Here is a 20,015-nt window from a genome sequence, read left to right as displayed (position 1 = left end):
ATCTTTGAACTGACAAAGATTGAAGTCTGACTCCTGAGTGTTGGCTAGGATATGGAACATGAGTAAACCTTATACAATGCTTGTAGGTATAAAAATATTACAATAATTTTGGGAGGAAAATGTGGCATTATCTTTTAAAATTGAAAATTAATATAACTCATAACCTACCAACTCCACTCCTAGGTATAGACATTAGACAAACACTCATTATCAGTAAATATGCACATGGATGTGCATAAGCAGCATTGTTTTTACCTGCAAAACTCAGGAAATAATCCATCAAGAGGATGAGTAAATTCTATATTTAATGGACTATTACACACAGCAAAATGAACTATGCATAGACATGGATAAAGCTTAGAAACAACGTTGAATGAAAAAGTAATCAAAACACAATGGAACATTCAAAATGTTTCATTAAGTAGAATGTTACTAAATATATATAAATCAATGTACAAATGAACAAGTAAAATTCCTTTTATTCTTTAAACTATGCAATAAAAACGTATCAAGTGATAAAAGCACAAAGCATTTATCAATTACTAATAATTTCCAAATCATTTGTTTAAACAAATAAGTTGGTATAACTTTTGTTAGGTATGGCCTGTCACCAGGTAAATGATGCCCCTGTATTCAATACAGAGAACTGCAAACTCTTCCAGTGATTTCCCCCTTCAATACATAGTTATTAGCTTACTAATGTGCTGTCTGGCACCTGAAGAGAGTACACATGCAGCTGATCCCCATCTCACCTCTTAGCCTCATCAGACAACACTGCACCATCTGGGTGCTGGCTACATGCCAAGACTAGTGGCAGGCACTCCCAGCCACAGACAAGAGTGGAGAAAGGGAGGGAGATGGGTGAGGATTGCTGATCTTAGTTTGCCAGAACTGGGAGCAAGCTTGTGGTTTTTGTCTGTCTCATTCCACACCCAGACTGTGTCCCCCACACTGGCCAATAAGGAAACCACCACTGACTGGCTGGATGCCAGTTATGATGCAGGACAAGGCAGAAGGGGAAGGAGGAGAGAACAGAAACACTAGACACGTTTGCCAGGGCTTCTGCTTGCCCTGAGTCAAAGTGGCGTGGTCTGCACAGCTAAGTGAGGGGAAAGGTGGACTTGTGGAGGTGAAGAGGACAGACTAATGTGATACTCCTGTCTAGAGACCACCCAAGGGAAGGGAGAGAACATAGCAAGAGTTGTGCTATCACTTGCAGAACATTCTCTTCTGGGTAAAGTCCCTCTCCTCACACTTCTTCAAATACACAGGCAGACCACTCTCCACCACAGAATAAATTACCCCCCAAAAAGCAAACCTTGGGGCCAAGATGCAGTGGCTCATACCTCTAATCCCAGCACTTTGGGAGGCCAAGGTGGGAGGATTGCTTGAGGCTGGGAGGTCAAAATCAGCCTGGGCAACATAGTGAGACCTTATCTCTACAAAAAATAAAAATAAATTACCTGGGCCTGGTGGTGTGCGCCTGTAGTCTAAGCTACTCAGGAGGCTGAGGCAGGAGGATCACTTGAGCCCAAGAGTTTGAGGCTGCAGGGAGCTATGATCAAACCACTGCACTCCAGGTTGGGTAACAGAGCAAGACCCTGTCTCTTAAAAAAAAAAAAAAAAAAAAAAATTGAAGACCATGGAAGGGCCCAGGGCCCTGCTCCCTTCCAGTCTCCACAGCTGCTTCCAGAGCCCAGACCTGGCTTTGTCCCCCTTGAGCAGGGTGAGGCATTTCTCGAGGGAGACACAGTGTGTCTCCCTCAGCTTGATTGCCAGGGTCCTCTCCCACCCAAGAAGTTATGAAACCACAGGATTCACCAACACCCGAAATAAATAACAGCAAATCCACAGCAAGCCCTTCTTTAAGCTTTGTCCCCAATGCTCACACCAGAAATGCATTTGTATCAGAGTGGTTTCTGAGATAAACAACATGTACTGGAACTTATATGATTAACTTTTTGTTTTTTTAACTACTTTTCCTAGTTATTACTTACCAACCACTATGGAAACATTTCAATATTTAGCATTCACTATGGTTACACATCAGAATATCAGCCCCACACTCCTATAAAGCATCTTTACAGACACCATTCTTACAGAGCTCAAAACCAAGGAAGGTAGGTTTAGGAAAAAATACTCGTGCTAAAACTATACAGAAAAACAATAAACCCAAGATTCAAGATAACAGTTGCCTTTAGAGAAGGAGACGGTAACTTTCTATTTGTTTAGTTGGGTGATATATTTTATTATGGTTGATAACAAACATACACATATTCTCCACAAGACACTCTTCACGGAGGAGATTCCAGGTTTACCAAATCAGCTTGTCACAAGCCCTATTCTACAACAATGCTGTCGCCATCTTACAAAAATGAGAAATCTTGTCAAATTGATATTGTGCAGAAAACAAGACATTAACTATATCTTAGAATTCCCCATTTGTATCAAAATAAAGGAATGCAGCTATTTAGACAGGACTTCTTCTTAGGAGCCTAAGTGGTTGGCTGCCCACTACATTGTCCCCCAAATGCTACCAACATCTAGTATTATAAGGGCTGTTGTCAAACATCCCAGAATTTTCTCTTCAAAATTACAATGTTTGCCCCATTCCCCATTCTTTTGGCACCTCTTCTATTTTCTACAGTTTCCCCAGTTATTGACAGTGGCTATACTAAGGAATATATCTGATCATGGGAATATGAGCTCATTGAAATAGCTTCAGTGTTTCTGGAGCATTTTTTCACCCAAACAAATACAGGTTGAGCACCCCAAATCTGAATCTGAAACTTTTGACCACCAATACCACAATGCTCAAAGGAAATGCTCACTGGAGCATTTCAGGTTTTGGACTTTCATATTAGGGACACTCAACTGGTAAAGGCATAATGCAAATATTCCAAAATCCAAAAAAGTCAGAAATCTCAAAACACTTTTGTTCCCAAGCATTTCAGATAAGAAATACTCACCCTGTACCTTCTTCAAAGGAAAATCCTTTCCAATAAGCCTGGAGATCCTTTTCCTTTTGTTAATGTTGTTATAAGGATGTTAACTTTCCCTAGCAAGTAGGATGTGTCCTCCCTGATTTTAGTTCAGATAGTAGCCCTTTTCATTGTTTTGAGCTTTATTTACCTGCAAGCATCTGTTCATCTGAAGCTGTAACAATTAACACTATTTTACTGCAATTTTCATTGTTTTGTGTGTCCCATTTCCAAGCTTAGCACTGATCTCTAAATTTTCATCTCAACAACTGCAACCTCTTATTGTTCAGCGTCTACCCTGAGTTTTATTCCCTTTTTGGATTTCTAAAAATTTGCATAGTTTCACATTTGCCTTTTTAAAAGGGTGAATCTTCTGAAATTAGACTTTCTAAAGTTACAGATAATGTGTCACTAAATATGGCAAATGTTCTCTTTCCATGCTTTGAAATGCCAGGAAGACGCAGGTGCTCTAACCAATCAGGAATCAAATGGAAGCACAGGAAATGCCGGCCAGAGTGTGGTGGCTAGATCAGGATGTGTGGTACAGGGACGGTTCTTATGGATGCAGAGGATAATATGGTGTTAAAAGGAAAGTCAATGAAACACAGCTACTGTAGACAAAGATAAATCCAAATTATTTAAATTGCAATTTAAATTCGCTCCAAAGAAATGGTTAACATTTTTTTCCTTTAGCAAGGCTTGAGAGAAACCAAAACTAGAATAAAATTTCCAAAAATTGCTTTGCAAAAAAGGTTGCCTCATTTATGGAACTTGTCATCTACTTTGTATTATCTGAAATTTAGCACATTCAAGAAAAAATTATTACATCTCTTTGGCTCACATAGCAGTAAGAGATAACACACCATACACTTTAACTGGCCATGAAAAGATTGTTTTATTCCATGAAAATATTCTCAACAGAGAACACTATCTTAAACAAAGCATTTACCATTAGGAAATCAACATGTGCACAAAGAGTAAAAATTACTGAAAAATTAAAGATTTCTTTTGGACAATTCACATGTTCAAAATTTAAGGATGATTTAAGAATGATTTAAACTGTGCAAGTACAAATGTCTTTTCTATTTTAATAACCCATATACAGGTTGCACTATTCCACATGAAGGAACTTGCCTCCTACGGAAGCAAATCCTGGTTTTAGAAAAACAAACAGTAGCTTGAAAAGAACAGTTAGTCCTTACAAGAAAGCCTTAAACTTTGCCCTCTGTGACTGTTAGCCAAAAAAACATAAGCACTTGAGGCTTTGTACAGAAGACAAACACAATCAGATCACATTTCCTCCTCATTGCTAACCTTTAAAATAAAAATAGCACTAGATTTTAAAACTACTTCATGTAGTCTGTCAGTATTGAATAATGTCACATTATATAAATAACCCTGTAATGAGATTCGATATCTAAACTTTATAGTTTACTAGCATCAAAGGTAATATGCTATATTTCAGCTGTGTAACAGTGGTGTACTTGATCTTATGAAGGCATTAACTTTTGCACAATTGTCATTCAGCTTTAGTATAACTGGTAGTATGATTCAAATAACACTGGGAAAAATTATTAAAGCAGTCACACAGCTTCTAAAATATTGCTTAAAATCCAATAGTACACAAACCATTTCACATTCTCTTTCTCCCCTCAAAACAGTAAAGAACAAAATTAATGAAGCTTCAGTGGTACAAATAGCCCCCCACCCCCACCCATCTCCCTATTACAACATCACTAAGAAATTAGTTAAGATTACAAGTCATTAAACAGAATCACAAATGCAAAGCAGGACAACATGAGCAACGGGGCACTAACAACAATTATATTTACAAGTATAAACATACAGAAATTTCCATTTTACAAGTAAAAGTGCACATAGATCATTACAAAGTTACACTAAATTTTATCGGATTCAAACAAAAGCATCACTTGAAACAGACTATCATTGCAATAATCAAATGAGATCGTCATAACCCCAAATAAAAAGACAATGGGGAGAGGTCCACAAAACTTCTCATAAAAACACTGAGTAAAGTAAAATGGACTGGGACATGTCTCTAGTTTGATGCATAAATTTGAAGATGCACCATCGTACATGGTGGAGCTCTGACAGCCACCTACCGAGGCTACATCGGCAACTGCAGAGTTAAAGGAGGTCGCACTGAGCTGACACATAAAGCCCTTTGTGGGATACTGTAGTGGTAGTGTTGGCAATCAACAGATTTAGGCACTCTAGTTTAAGGCAGCATTTGAATGGAAGCAGCTGACTTTTGACAATAGTCCTTTGTCTTGAGGTGGTGAGTATCTTCTGTGTTTATTATGCCAAGATTTCAGTGCTGACTATAGATTCTTCCCAGACTGAGGTGCTGAAGATGTATCACATTTCAAAGAGTTCTTTCAATTGGGCTGTAGGCTAGAGCAGAGATGTTTTCTTTTTCTCATCATAAATACTTCAGGTTTACAGACTACTTCTTCATAATGCGAAAACTGGAATGTGTGCAGTGGGGAAGTTATAGCAGCAAACACAAATACTAGGATGGCAACATTAGTGCTGGAGATGTCTGACAAAGAGATTTGCACTACAAATGTAAAACAAAACAAAGGCTTTGACAAGAACAAGGGATTATAAAGACATGCCTGAAAAATCTAGCCTGATCACTCTAGACATGCAACAGGATGTTAAGCAAGCACGGAGGTGGCACAGGCAGACACTGACAAATGGCAAGGAGCTAACAGATAATGGGTCTAAAAGACAATTAAAACAGAGCTGGGATAGAGACAGTCCTGTTGGGACAGTCAAATGTATGACAAATTTTATGATAGCTCTGCAATCTTTACTGATTGGACATCAGTAAAATAAATGGGAAAAAAGTCAGCCATTGTTGGCTGTTTTCTTTTGTGTGAATAATTGTGAACTAGAAATTTAAGAATTGGCATTACAATGATTTTTTAAAACAATGTATGAAAATGCTAATGAAGTTAGTAAAAAATAATCATGTCTGCATGCACTCATGCAACTTGCTTTTCTCACTCTCTCTTTTGAGCCTGATAACTCTAATACCCTCCCCCCAAAAGCAGCTGCATGTAACCTCCTTCAACATCTTGCCCATTTCCTCAGAAACCCTCTTCAGGAACCTGCAGTCCAGGAGGAAAAAGAAAAGAACAATTACTGAAGACCTTTGGTAGGACCAAAAGGGGTGTTCAGTTTAAAAGTGTCTGTCCAAAATGTCTCTAAAGTCTTTTATAGTTACTGAAAACTCCAGAAAATGTTGAAATATGAGCAAAATCTTACTGCTTCCTCACTTTACTTCCCCACACAAATAACTCAGGGTGTGATCACACAACTAGGACTGCACACTCCTTGATTGTACAGTGTTTCCAACAATGCTTGTTGAAATTAACTGGAAAAAAATGATCTGTCCTAGTAACTGGTGATCCAACTAAAATAATGAAATGCTCTAAAATGGGTACAGATATCTTCCTCCAACCTAGTCAAAAAAGTTGTGTCTCTTTTAAAACAGTAAAATTTCCTTTCCATTCAAGATTTCCTCTATCTTCAAATGTATATTTTCCCACATATAACCAGTTATTTTCCTATGTAAAACTGCTAAATGCTAAATAATCATTAAAGTGATATTTCTCAAAGACATTTTCAAGATGAAAAATAGAAACATAATTTGGAAGGAAGCTTGTACATTACTAAAAATTACCAGTAAATCTCAAAATATTTTCAGGTCTCAAAATAAAACTTTTTTTATTCAACTAAAAGCTAGACCAGGTGATTTATTTTGCAAATCTCTGGATTAAACTACTATTTAAATAGATTATAAGGTAGGTGCATATTTTCTTCCTTTAGGAAATCAAAGTTAAAATAGGGAAGAAAATGAAAATGATATTATTTTACCCAATTATCCAACTATTACTTTCTTCCTAGAAACTGTAGCTATGAATTTAAATTCCTAGAACAAAGCACTCTTTGGGGAGTCAGCTTTCCACAGCACTTCAGAGCAGTTTTACTTATTTGAATTCACTACAGTCACTGTGTTTCCTGAAGGAAAGGAGGCAGAGAAGCATACTATTTATGGATTCCTGCCCAATAAATCAAATTATATTCTTTGTAAGGCAGAAAAACACAAATCCTTCACAAAGACTTAAGCAGGACATAAAGCAAAAGGCATCGATTAAGCTTCACACCAACATTAAACAGTAAAGTGCCACAAAAATAGTTCTTGTGGTAATAATTATGTCTCTTAGATTAAGCCTACACAGCTCACATAGTGAACAATAAATCTTAGATGCCCTTTAAGTTTTCTTATTTTTTCCAACCAGTTGAATGTGTTTTCATTTACGTTATCTTTCTTGTGTCATACATGGCACAAAGCTGCCTGGTTAGTTTAGATATAAGTTACTGCACCTTTACTGTTTTTCTCTAGAGTTACATCTATGTACGATGTGGGAACGTAGCCTTCTTCACCATTCTGTCTCCGAGCTCTTGTCCATCCATCACCTTTGTCTTCCTCAATAATGTACAGAACTTCACCTTCTTTCATTGCCAGAGTACCTTCATTATGTCCTAGATAAGAGTTTTCATAGCACAAACATAAATTTAGCACAGCAATAATTTTTAATAAAATTTATAAATACAACACACAAAATAGTAATAACATATAACCCTACTAGATTTCAACATACCTGGAACCATGAGCCCAATGACTCTCATTAACAACACATCTCTATTATACTTTGTAGTTTACCCAACACTTTCATAGTCATCTCTCATTTGAGCTGCACAATAAACACGTAAAACTGGATTAATATCATCCCCAAGTATTATAACAGATGAGGTAACTGAGCCACAGTGACATTCTATGATTTGACAGGGTATTCTAACTCCATTTCACTATTCCAACTCCTTTCCCAAATTTGAGTAATGTAGCTATCTAAAGATTTCATGAGGTATGGATCAGGAAAACAGTAAAAAGACAGAGTGGGAAGAAGGACGAAAAAAATACAGTTGAAGACAGAACAGAGAAAAATACAGGTTTCACTCTGGGATGGTAGGTGCATAATGGATGCAAAGCATAACCTTCCTTCAATCCCTCACCAGACTCAAGACTCCCTTTCTCCCCATCCCCAACCACACCCCCAACCTGCTTAGCAGTAACAGTTTTCCCAATTGAGTCTTCATTTAACATGTGCTAGATTTCTTCCCTACTCTAGATTACATTATAGCAAGATGTCAATTTTTTTCTTTTTTTTAGAGATAAGGTCTCACCTATGTTCAGACTGGTCTAAAACCTAGGCTCAAGCAATCCTCCCACCTCAGTTTCCAGAGTAGCTGGGACTATAGGAGTAAACCACTGCACTCAGCTGCAAGATCTTAAATTTAATGTTTTCTTACAATGAGGATTAAAGACTACTCAATTTTAAAACCAATACAAACGGGAGAAAGACCTTATATCATATACCATTTTACAACAATTTTTTATAAGCAATTTACTCTGCTCTTCTTTAGCTGAGGAAAGAGATTGTTTACAGTACAAGAGAATAAAGAGTCTAACCAAAAATCTGCAGGAGAGGGCCTCAGTGCCACACTCCCCTCACAAAGTTTGTTCTCCAACTTTCAGAGGGGAGAAGCTGGCATAGTCAGAAGCTACCACATTCTCTCCCATACTCATCTAAAAAGGTTAGACCGGTCTACCTAGTCAGGATATGATGATGGCATTCAGCTATGCCTTGTATCTGTCTCTCAATATTAGTAAGCTGCAAGGAAGAACACAAAGTGACATCTACCAGCCATCCATTTCCTGGATTGGGCTATATGATCAAGCTGCTTCAACTTTGTTGAGTATATGTAAGCATTAGTAAGATCTCTGGGGAAAATTCTGTATTGTCCAAAGTTGATAATTAAATAATAATCTATATTAGGATGCCAATAACATGGGTAATTTTAATTTCACATATGGAAGAAAAATCTCTAAATTTGTAATTCAGTTAAAACAAAAGTATGCATGCTAATGTACTGTTATAATATTCTAACAGTGACAATGTATTTAGACTTTAAGGAACCAATTTTATCAAATCTGTATTAAGAAAATCATACCATCAAAAGGGTAGATAGCTTTGCAGTGTCCAATAGCAGGCAAGGGATCATCATCCTCAAATTCATCATCAAACTCATTGTGGTGACCATGCTGTTGGGGTGGCCCACGGACTTCTTGGTTTGCATCATCAGTGTAACTTCCCTCAGGACTATAAAACATAAAATTATCTCTGATCAAGTATCATAAACATGAGAACTCTATATATTACCTACAGGTGATCTCTTCAGGATCAATTTGGAAAACTAAATATCAAAGACATGGTTCCAAATTAAGCCCTATTTTCTTAAATGTTGAGTATATAAATTGCTTCTAATATAAAATGCTTCTCTGCTGAATTTCCTGAAATAAAAAAATTAAAAGATTACAATGTTCTATGCACATGGCAGTATTCAGTAAATACATTTCACTATCACTGGGTCTAGAGATAAAACGGAAAAATGTAGTAAACAATTGTCTTTCGTCACCACAGATCCATCACCCCCTGTTTTGTCAAGAGAACCCTAAAACTTTTAGGGGACCCACCCAGACCCATGTTCAGTTCACAGGCTTCAGGTGGAGTTGTTTCTATTCTGGATCTGGAGGGGCCATCAGAGCACAGCATTTCTATGGCTGGAGTGAATAGTTCACAAGGAGTCCTGTAACCCAATCAGATATAAGAGATGCAAAGAGATTTTTGCTTGGGACTGTTGGAAGAGAAGCTCACTCCCTTTTCCACTGGACTTGAACCTGGAAGAATGCTCGCCTAGAGCTTTGGAAGATCACCAAACAGAGCCTTAAAATGAAGCCAACACAGAAGGCAGAGCTGTGAGGTGGAAAGAAACTGAGTCCTGAGGATATCATCTGAGCTCCTAGATCAAGCACTCACTAAAGTAAGCTGATGAAGTCCATTTTTAGTTTAAGCCAGTATGGGTAAAGTATTCATTCTGTCACCGAAAACCAAAAGACTCCTAACTAAAATAAGAAATAAAGTTAATTTCCAATTTAATCACGGTAACAAGAGAGTTAGTAACTTAGAATATCCAAAAAAGGCATTTGATTTTTCTGAAAAATTTTTTAAATCAAAGAGAAAAAATGTTAATAATTTTGCCGAAGAAGCAAATGACTAAGATTTTAATAATGGAAAAATTTGTAAGATTAGATTTTAAAGCACCTCCAGTAAGTCTGGAAGCCATGTTCTTAAATAACACATGCTAAATTAGATCCTTTAAATCTGGGTTTTACCTAATAACAAAAAAACAGTTATTTGTGGATATCTCTTGACATATTGAAGATATGTACTCTTTCAAGAAGTAATAAGGGAGACAAAGAGGAGAGAAGAGGGAGGAATTAACATTTGTAAAGCACACATACTATTTACCAGATATTTTACTGCTTGGTGCTTTATGTGCATTATTTCCTTTTTTAGTAACAAGGACAGGTATTTTAACCTCCATTTTATATTTCAGGAAAATGAGACTCAGGGAACATTAAAGTAGAACTTGCACAAAGTTTCTACTTTGAGTAATATACTATATTTAAGTAGAAAACCAAGATTTGATACTAGACCTCTCAAATTCTTCTCTGAGGTGAATCCTAATTTGTTGGCTTTTATCATTGGGGCAGGGTGGGGGGAAATACATTACACCAAGGGAAAAATGTCACAGTGGTATGTAAACTTAGCAGAATGACTTTTGAAAGCTCTGGTCCAAACAAGCCATCTTTTTTTCCTTCACAAAACTTTGAACAATTTGAAAGCAAAATTTTTCTTTGGCATAAGCTACCCAACTCCATCTAAACCCTAAAGAAACCTTCCCCATGCCTGGGTAACTTATGTCCCCAGACTGCAGCTCCAAGAATTTTCTACGTTTCTAGCTCTGTTTCTGGATGCACAACAAACTAGAATTACATAACAAAATGAAAATTCCTACTTCACCTGCAAACATTGCTAAAGGAACAGAGTTCAAAAGACTAAAGTTATTAAATTTGGGAGGAAGACAAAAGAATTGTATAAAGTTTAGGACAAAAGGTTGAGAAAAGTTTGAGGGAAAAGAAGGAATATAAATAAAATGCAAAAAATGACCTTTCTCGTCCCTGTGTTACAAGATGATTTATGTCACTGCTATGTCTTCTGTCTCCTCTCCCACCTGTTTTGCCTTCAACTTCAGAGAGCCAAGCCTTAGGGAAAAAATAAGCAAACAACTGAGCTCAATAAATATGTTTAAAAGCTCATAAGATATTCTACATTTAAAATGTGCTTGGAGTTTTTATAATTATGTTATTCTTAGAAATGGGAAATTTTTTTATTTTTTTTTTTTTTTTTTTTTTTTTTTGAGACAGAGTCTCGCTTTGTTATCCAGGCTAGAGTGAGTGCCGTGGCGTCAGCCTGGCTCACAGCAACCTCAAACTCCTGGGCTCAAGCAATCCTCCTGCCTCAGCCTCCCACGTAGCTGGGACTACAGGCATGTGCCACCATGCCCGGCTAATTTTTTATATATATATCAGTTGGCCAATTAATTTCTTTCTATTTATAGTAGAGACGGGGTCTCGCTCTTGCTCAGGCTGGTTTTGAACTCCTGACCTTGAGCAATCCGCCCGCCTCGGCCTCCCAAGAGCTAGGATTACAGGCGTGAGCCACAGCGCCCGGCCAGAAATGGGAAATTTTTATTCCAATTTGGTCAATGATCAACTTTACAGCTAACTTAAAAAACTTAAATGTTTAGTTTTATATAAAGGTTTAAATAAAAAAACTTTACTGAGGGATTAAAGATTATATACCATAATGATTATTTACTTTTAGATCATAAACCATAAAATTAAATATAGATATTTGAAGATAATTATAGCAAAAACCAATCTATCAATATGAAGTTTATAAAAATCATTTATCTCAGACAACTGCTGAATAACAAATCTACCTCATTCTTGTGGATTTCCATTCGTAGGCGGTCAATGTTATTCATGGTCTCGGCTAATTTAGGCTGCAAACTCCCTGGATCTCCCATTTGTGGATTTTTCTCATACACATCTTTCATTTTGTTGAGTGCATCTCTGAAAGAGAAGAAAAACACAGAATTAAATATTCACTTCAAAGGCTTCCAGGTAAAAGAGTTTTGATTTTGGGGACTTGCTTAATCTTACATAGAGTCACATCTCTTTACATTTAGTCTAACATTACCTGATTAAAGACAATTCGCATAAAGCTGATAACATGTACAGAGTTAGTAATTTATTGAGATAATCTTTAGAACTCTTAGAATACCAAAAAGTAACAGATTTCATCTCTCATTTCTTGCTTTCTAAACAAGGAGATTTATACATATGCATACACACACACACACACACACACACACACACGTTTAATCAAGGGCTGGAAGAATATTCCTCAATATTCTTAAACTCATCATTGTCCCAAATCGAACTCATTATATTCCCACCCAGCCGCACTATTCCACCAGTGTTCCTTATCAAAGCTCACACAGCATCATCATCCTCCCACTCATCTGTGCTAGAAATAGGAATGGCAGCTTTAACTTGCCCTCTCCCTCTAAATTCAGTCATTTGCCAATTCCTTTTAGCCTATCTCCTCTAATCATATGAAAGGTTTGCCTCAATCAGTTCCTCTTGACTCTAACATCTGATACTACTGACCAACATTCTTTAATACTCTTTTCCTTCTGAACCTCATGGAGATTACATTTTCTTTTTCCTCCTCCTCCCCTCTGTTTCCTCACTTACTCCTTTCTCCTCCTTTGTTTAACCTTTACATGCATGTTACATAAAATGACAAAAAAGGTTTCTTCTCATCTAATCCTACACTCCCCTCTTTGAGGATGATCTCCTACTGCTTTATTAATAATATCACCTATCTTCAGATGATTTTCAAAATGTGTATCTCTAGCCCTCTTTCTCTCCCAAGTTCTAGATTCTTATTTCTAAACCCACCTGGACACTTCCAATATGAATTTTTCACATATTTCAAAAATCGACAGAAACAAAACCATTATCTTTGCCCAAAATTTATTTTTTCTTACTGTTTCATTTAATTCTATAGCTACTCTCCTGAGCTACAAGTCTTTTTCTTTTAAACTTCCTTCATGTTTCTCTTCTCAGGCATCTAATCAGATGAAAAGTCCAACCTACTCTGGCTTTGAAATGATTGTTATCTATTTCTCCTTTCTAGCTTCATGGCTCTGCCTTTATTTAGGCCCTCAGCATCTCTCACCTGGATAGTTAAAAAGTCCCCTAACCACTCTCCCTGCCTTCAATCTCCTTCCTATACCATCTAATCTTCAGATAGCTTTCAAATGCCTTTCTTAAGAATAGAGAGTTGATAATGTCACCCCTTCTCTCTTAACAACTTTTGGCAATTCTAATACCTATAGAACTCCACAGGAAAGCATTTAATCAAGAGCTGAAAAGCATTCAAGACTTTTCATAATTTAGTCTATACCTTTTCATCCTCAACTTTTGTTACTATACTCCACATAATTTTTAATCAAGTCTCCCTGAATTAGAGCTAATACCAGGCCATGGCAATAGCATTCACGTTTTTGTGCCTTTATTCTTGTTTTGGACATGGACAGAGCAGAGAAAAATTTGAGTCACCAGACACACATTCAAGTTCCCAGCTGAGGTCAAACAAAGTGATAGCCAGGCCTTCATGTTTGTGCTCTCATATTTTGAACAATGTGTCCTTTTTGTAATCTATTTATTTTGTGCCATGTTTTTCTCATTTTTGTGCTTTTTATTGATGATTTTGGTGCCCTTAAGCACAGTGCTGAAGTGCTTTCTAGTGTTCCTAAGCATAAGATGGCTATAATGTTACTTACAGAGAAAACATGTGTTAGATAAGCTTTGTTCAAACATGAGTTACAGTGCTGTTGGCAGAGTTCAAGGTTAACAAATCAGCACTATAAATTAAATAGGGCATATTTACTCAAAAACATATAAAAAACAACATTATATATTAATAAGTTGATGAAACCATTGTGACCAGTGGCTACTCAGAGCCTAACTCCACATTTCCCCATGAGCAATGTTTCAGTATTCAATAATTCAGTGTTCACAGTGAATTTACAGAACATAGCTACTATTAATAAGAATCAACTGTGTTGTAATATTTCATTTATGATTAAGCACCATATCGTACCTCATACACAATTCTTAACATCAAAACTTCAATCTCACATGCTACAATTTTAAGCCCCAATTTTATCTTCAGTATAAAGTCACCAATCCATTATAACTTTTTAATCATAAAAAATAACTCATCAGGCCGGGCGTGGTGGCTCACGCCTGTAATCCTAGCTCTCTGGGAGGCCGAGGCGGGTGGATTGCTCGAGGTCGGGAGTTCGAAACCAGCCTGAGCAAGAGTGAGACCCCGTCTCTACTATAAATAGAAAGAAACTAATTGGCCAACTAATATATATAGAAAAAATCAGCCGGGCATGGTGGCACATGCCTGTAGTCCCAGCTACTTGGGAGGCTGAGACAGAAGGATGGCTTGAGCCCAGGAGTTTGAGGTTGCTGTGAGCTAGGCTGACGCCATGGCACTTACTCTAGCCTAGGCAACAAAGTGAGACTCTGTCTCAAAAAAAAAAAAAAAAAAAAAAAAACTCATCTGTGTCTATTTTATAAAAATTGATCTAAAGGAAACTTTTTGTGAAAATTTTTAAAAAATTAAAGCTATGCACAAATATGAAGCTGTAAGTAATAAAGCATTGTTTGCCAACATGTTTTACTGCAAACAAAATAATCACAGCCTCAGGTTTCTATTGAACTTAATTTATATATAAATACAAAATGAAAATGTGCTTAGAGGTGGTTAATGTTGGTGAAACTAAGTTTTTAATTTTTAATTTTTAGTAGTTAGAGTCTCCCTATGTTGCCAAGGCTAGTCTCAAACTCCTGGCCTCAAGCAATCCTCCTACCTCCACCTCCCAAAGTGCTGGAATTACAGGCATGAGCTAACACACCCAGCCAGAAACAACACTTGATAAGGAATCATCAAGCAATTTTTTAAATTTATGGCAGGCATAAACATATTCTAAAAATCTATAACCAAAGAAATTCTAACATTTCATTTTTATTTATGACATAGCAACTATAAAATTTTCCAGTTTAAGAGTATATTTTTCTCTCAAAAGATATCAATTAGTATACATGATTTTTAAACTTTCTATACATTACATTTAAATGTACCATTCAAAGTAAATGTTGAAAGACATAATAATGATACAGAAAACTTAAAAGAAAAATACTTTTGGTCTGATTCCTTTTGTAGTTCTCTGTTAAGTTCATCAATGCGCTGCTGAAGTTTTTTACGTCTCTGTTCTGGTGGCAAATGACTGAAATCTTCTAGTGCTGGGCCCTGAAAAGAGAATCTGAATCATTATAGAAGACCTTTTCAGGAAATTTTATTTTTAAAATGTACCTGCCATAAAGTAAGAATACCAAAGTTTAATTTGAAATCTGCCTTAAGCAACCCCTTAAAAAAAATCTACATAGATGTGTGTGTGTGTTTATGTATATATATTAATGAAAACAACTGTACTGAAAGAGCTCAAATTTCAGTCACTGTATAAAACCATGAGACAGAACAGGTAAAAATATCACCATATATAGATAATTGGTAATGACCAGTATCACATTATTTTCAATTCTTGGCAGAGTAAAAATGAATACATATAAATCTTCTTACAGCAACAACAACAAAATGGAAACACGTAACATTTCTTGTCTATACAGGTTATTATTTTATATAATAATAACATACTACCACATTCCCAAATCAAACCCATTGCCATGATATTCAGAATGTTACAAATGCTCAAACTAAAAATATGAACATAATTGAGTTAAATAGGCAACTTACCTTATATAATCTAATTAATGAAATATACTTTATATATTTTATATATAATCTTTGAATGATTACATTTATTAAACCATTCCTCAGAATCAAAACATACCTGATCATTAAAAAACAAAAGATAAAATATTTCAACAAGTATATTTTCAATTGAAATTTTACCTGTTCTGTAAATCACAAGTATAATTTCAATTTCTTTTGTAAAACCAAATAACATATCTCTGTTGTTCCTGAAAGAAATATGTAATCTTTCTTTAAAAAAGATGCTTGATGTTTGAAAATTTTTTAATGCTTTGATAATCAAGAAACTATGCAATTTAAGAAAAAGTGCTAGCATTTAGATACAAATTTCTGATGGAAATGACATCTTTTTCTTCTTAAATGTCAACCACTGTTACTTTAGCTATGTTATTAGAGATTACACCAGAACTAGTATTAGCAGTTATTGAATCTATTTTGTATAAACCTACATTTACTTGTCTTTATTTACTCTAAAACTTGAAGATGCCTATCATTATTCATTTTTCTTTTCAAAATGGTTATTTTAAGAAATTGCAATTATTTTAAGACTCAATTTTTTAAAGTGATACTAAAATGAGTACCCCAAACAAATGCATTCTTGCTCTTTAGGCCAATTATGCCTATAACATATGCTAAATAGCTTTATTTCACTATCTATAAGAATGCTTCACTTATTTAAAAAAGAGAAAACTCACTTTTAGGATGAGCCATGATCAAATATAATATTTAATGACAACAGAATGCCCAGAATCTTTCCCCAGTGGCCTACACATTATGGACATTCAACAAGCCTGCCTGCAAATCCTAAGTGGCTTTTGTTTTTTCATCTACAAGTCACCAGAAATAAGAAGGCCAACTGACCAAATCTGACCTAAATAAATGAATGGCAAAATTTTCTATATGAAGTTCCTTTAATTTTACTGGTTAATTTTCAACATAAATTGTCAGATTTAATCTAATCTGGAGCACAGGTTTTGAAAACTATTATATATATGCCAAGGGTAAATTTTCTATTTATATTTTTTAAAATATTTCTAAAAATCTTGAAAAATTACTTAATGAACTAAAGAAATATATTTCAATGTAGTGTGGGTTTTTTCTTAAAATTATAACTCACAATTACCCAAAAGTGAATGTGTCAAAGTTCCACTTATCCCTGATCAAAACTTGTTCTCAAATTTATTAACAATAAACACCTAGGCACTTGCAATTCTTATACCCCATTTGACAGAACCTATTCTTAGAATAAGAGAACTAAATTCACTCTATTTCCTATAAATTAAGAAGTCCTCTGAGGCATTTAACAATCTCTTTTACTATGAAGGAATTTATAAAAGGCTGAGTGCAACAATATAAAAAAGTGGTCTATTTTCTAAAAGCTATTTTGTATAGCTTCTTACATAATAATTTCTGCATAGTTCTTTATAATGTAGCTCCATTAATTTGTTTCAAATAAATGAACAAAGGAACAACCCAAACACACACACGCACACATGCACACACACTATTTAGATCATTTGTGATTCTATTCCCCTTCAATAGTACAGAAGAACAGAGCACTGATTCCATAGTGATACTAACAAGAAATTTTTCTTTCTTTATTCTTGGAAAAATTTAATGATTCTTGTGATAAACTACAAATCAAATTTACACAATCTTTTAAAGGATGTTAAAAATAATTTTTGCTAAATTTTCTTCTGCATAAAACATGAACTTTTGCTCTACCATGTAACTTTAAAAATAATGTTGAACCATAATTTCATATTCCTCTATAACATGACAAGGACTCCATCCAAAAACATTTAAGAACTTAATGGGTTGATGACAGTTAACCACATTACTTCTAATCTTATAACACAGAGAAGTACTAGTATATGCTGGACTACGTATTAAATTATAAAAGAAAAAACACACACAAGGTGAAAATGTGGGATGTACTTTACCACTTGTTTTGAATTAAACAAAACAATGTTTTGAGATTACTTAATGTTAGCACAGCATATAGATCAGCACATAAGGCTTACCATCTTCACCGACCACTGAATAGTTCAATGGAAAACAGAAAGAAATGGTAAATTATTCACATGAAACCATAATACAGAAGATGCAATAACCTATACGATTTTACAATATTAAAAGAAATCATGTACATTTCACAACCCAAACAATTATGCCAGAAAAACAATTTTAAGCACATTTTAGGAAAGTAAACTACTTGCCAAAAAAGCATACACTGATGATAATGGGCAGATATTTTCTAAAATTAACTAAAACTCAAAACTAAATAGTAATCATTCTATCAGTAATCATGCATTTTCCTTTAAAGAGAATTTTTACGTAAGTGGATTTTACTTATATAGCTCTTCATTCTCAAATTACTAATATTTGAAAAGCTGAATACAGAAGATCTAATATTAGCCATTTAAAAAGAAATCTTATAAGAAATATCAAAAAATAGAATGTTCCTCCCAATGTATTAAAGAAAACACAATTATCTGAATTTTCATAGTTCAAAAAACTTGTTTTGAATTTAAATTTATCAAGGTAGGCGAGGGTAACATTTTTACTTTAGTTTTTTATTTATGTACAGATATATTAAAAACACATTATCAAAATAATGAGTTACCCAGATCCAAGTGCCCCACACGTATTTCCTACATAAATACCATATATACATGCATATATAGATACATACATAGACACTCATCTATCCTACATTCTGTGGGTTAGTAGAATTCTGCAACTGGCATGGCATCTATCTAGCATCCCAACTAAGTATACACACACACACCCACACACCCACACACCCACACACCCACACACCCACACACACAGAGCAAGACCCAGAATATGTAACAGAGCTCTACAAAATTAATCTTCACATTGATTGCAACTAGTTAGCTGCCTCTAAAATTTTTATTTTTCCCTGTTTTCTAAATTATGAGGTTTTGAGGTGTAGGGAGATATCAGGTAGAATTTCACATAAAAATATGAATAAATTTTAACAAATATCTGACAAAAATATCTACCCCTTATCTTTTTATGAGTTGTCACATATATTAATGGTTATGACAAGAAAAGATTATATTTGCTATCCATTATCTTTCTAAATTAAGCTTAACATTCTTTGTAGTTTCCAAAAACAAAAGCTATAATTTATTCTTGGAGGAAATAACAAGGTTTAAATGAAAGAAAGATATTCTGGTCTTCTCTAAATGTTATTAAACAAAATTATATATAGGACAAGGAACAAAATATTTAAAGTACTTGAATTTGACTTATCTTTTATGATAATTTTCACTAGCTCAATTTCTAAGTGATATAAATTATTTTCTAATTTCTATATTAGTATCTTTTAGAGAAAAAATTAAGATAATTATAACTAAAATATCAAATGTTTCAGTTTTTAGTTAAACTAGTTTTACTAAATTATCAGTTAGAAAATAAATTTATAATTCATTAACCTTAGATTTCATGATATATAAAACTTAAGTTCTTTTTAAACATATTAGAAATATATTATGTACTTTTGAAAGTATTACATGTTCACAAGAAAAATACCTTACTCTCACATATAATCATATACCTATAAACTAGAAAATTTCACTATACTTAATAAATATAAAAGAGAGCTAAAAAGAAAATCAGTTAGGCAATTAAAATTACTAAGTGTATTTCATTTTAAGATAGGCTAAAATCCTGTGAGAACAGTACTCTGGAGAGATGAAAGCTTAGAAGAATGACTCTGAAAGTCTATAAAGTCATGAAAAATTTATATTAAAAAAAAAAATTTTTTTGAGACAGAATCTCACTCTGTTGCCCAGGCTAGAGTGTCGTGGTGTCAGCCTAGCTCACAGCAACCTCAAACTCCTGGGCTCCAGCGATCCTCCTGCCTCAGCCTCCCAAGTAGTTGGGACTACAGGCATGGGGTAACATGCCCAGCTAATTTTTTCTATATAGTTTTAGTTGGCTAGCTAATTTCTTTCTATTTTTAGTAGAGACGGGGTCTTGCTCTTGCTCAGGCTGTTTCGAACTCCTGACCTTGAGCAATCGGCCT

General features: G+C 34.9%; 1 protein-coding gene across 4 annotated transcripts in view; it reads right to left on the bottom strand.

Annotated features, from left to right (window-relative positions):
* Positions 1–1,664: 1,664 nt before the first annotated feature.
* Positions 1,665–20,015, bottom strand: part of FNBP1L (formin binding protein 1 like) — a 96,495-nt gene continuing 78,144 nt past the window's right edge. Inside the window, exons 11-17 of one of the 4 annotated variants that reach the window (XM_012790959.3) lie at positions 17,983–17,997; positions 15,327–15,436; positions 11,982–12,114; positions 11,147–11,241; positions 9,087–9,235; positions 7,398–7,556; positions 1,667–6,118 (exon numbers count right to left, since the gene is read on the bottom strand). In XM_012790959.3, the coding sequence (XP_012646413.1) occupies positions 6,111–6,118; positions 7,398–7,556; positions 9,087–9,235; positions 11,147–11,241; positions 11,982–12,114; positions 15,327–15,436; positions 17,983–17,997 (669 nt within the window). In that variant the 3' untranslated portion in view covers positions 1,667–6,110. Of the gene's footprint in view, positions 7,557–9,086; positions 9,236–11,146; positions 11,242–11,981; positions 12,115–15,326; positions 15,437–17,982; positions 17,998–20,015 lie in introns of all 4 variants that reach the window. The other 3 variants (XM_012790957.3, XM_012790961.3, XM_012790960.3) reach the window with 3 other exon arrangements.

This window comes from Microcebus murinus, chromosome 2 (genome assembly GCF_040939455.1).
Source record: "Microcebus murinus isolate Inina chromosome 2, M.murinus_Inina_mat1.0, whole genome shotgun sequence".
Lineage (NCBI taxonomy): Eukaryota > Metazoa > Chordata > Mammalia > Primates > Cheirogaleidae > Microcebus > Microcebus murinus.
This window is presented reverse-complemented; position numbering and strand designations above follow the sequence as displayed.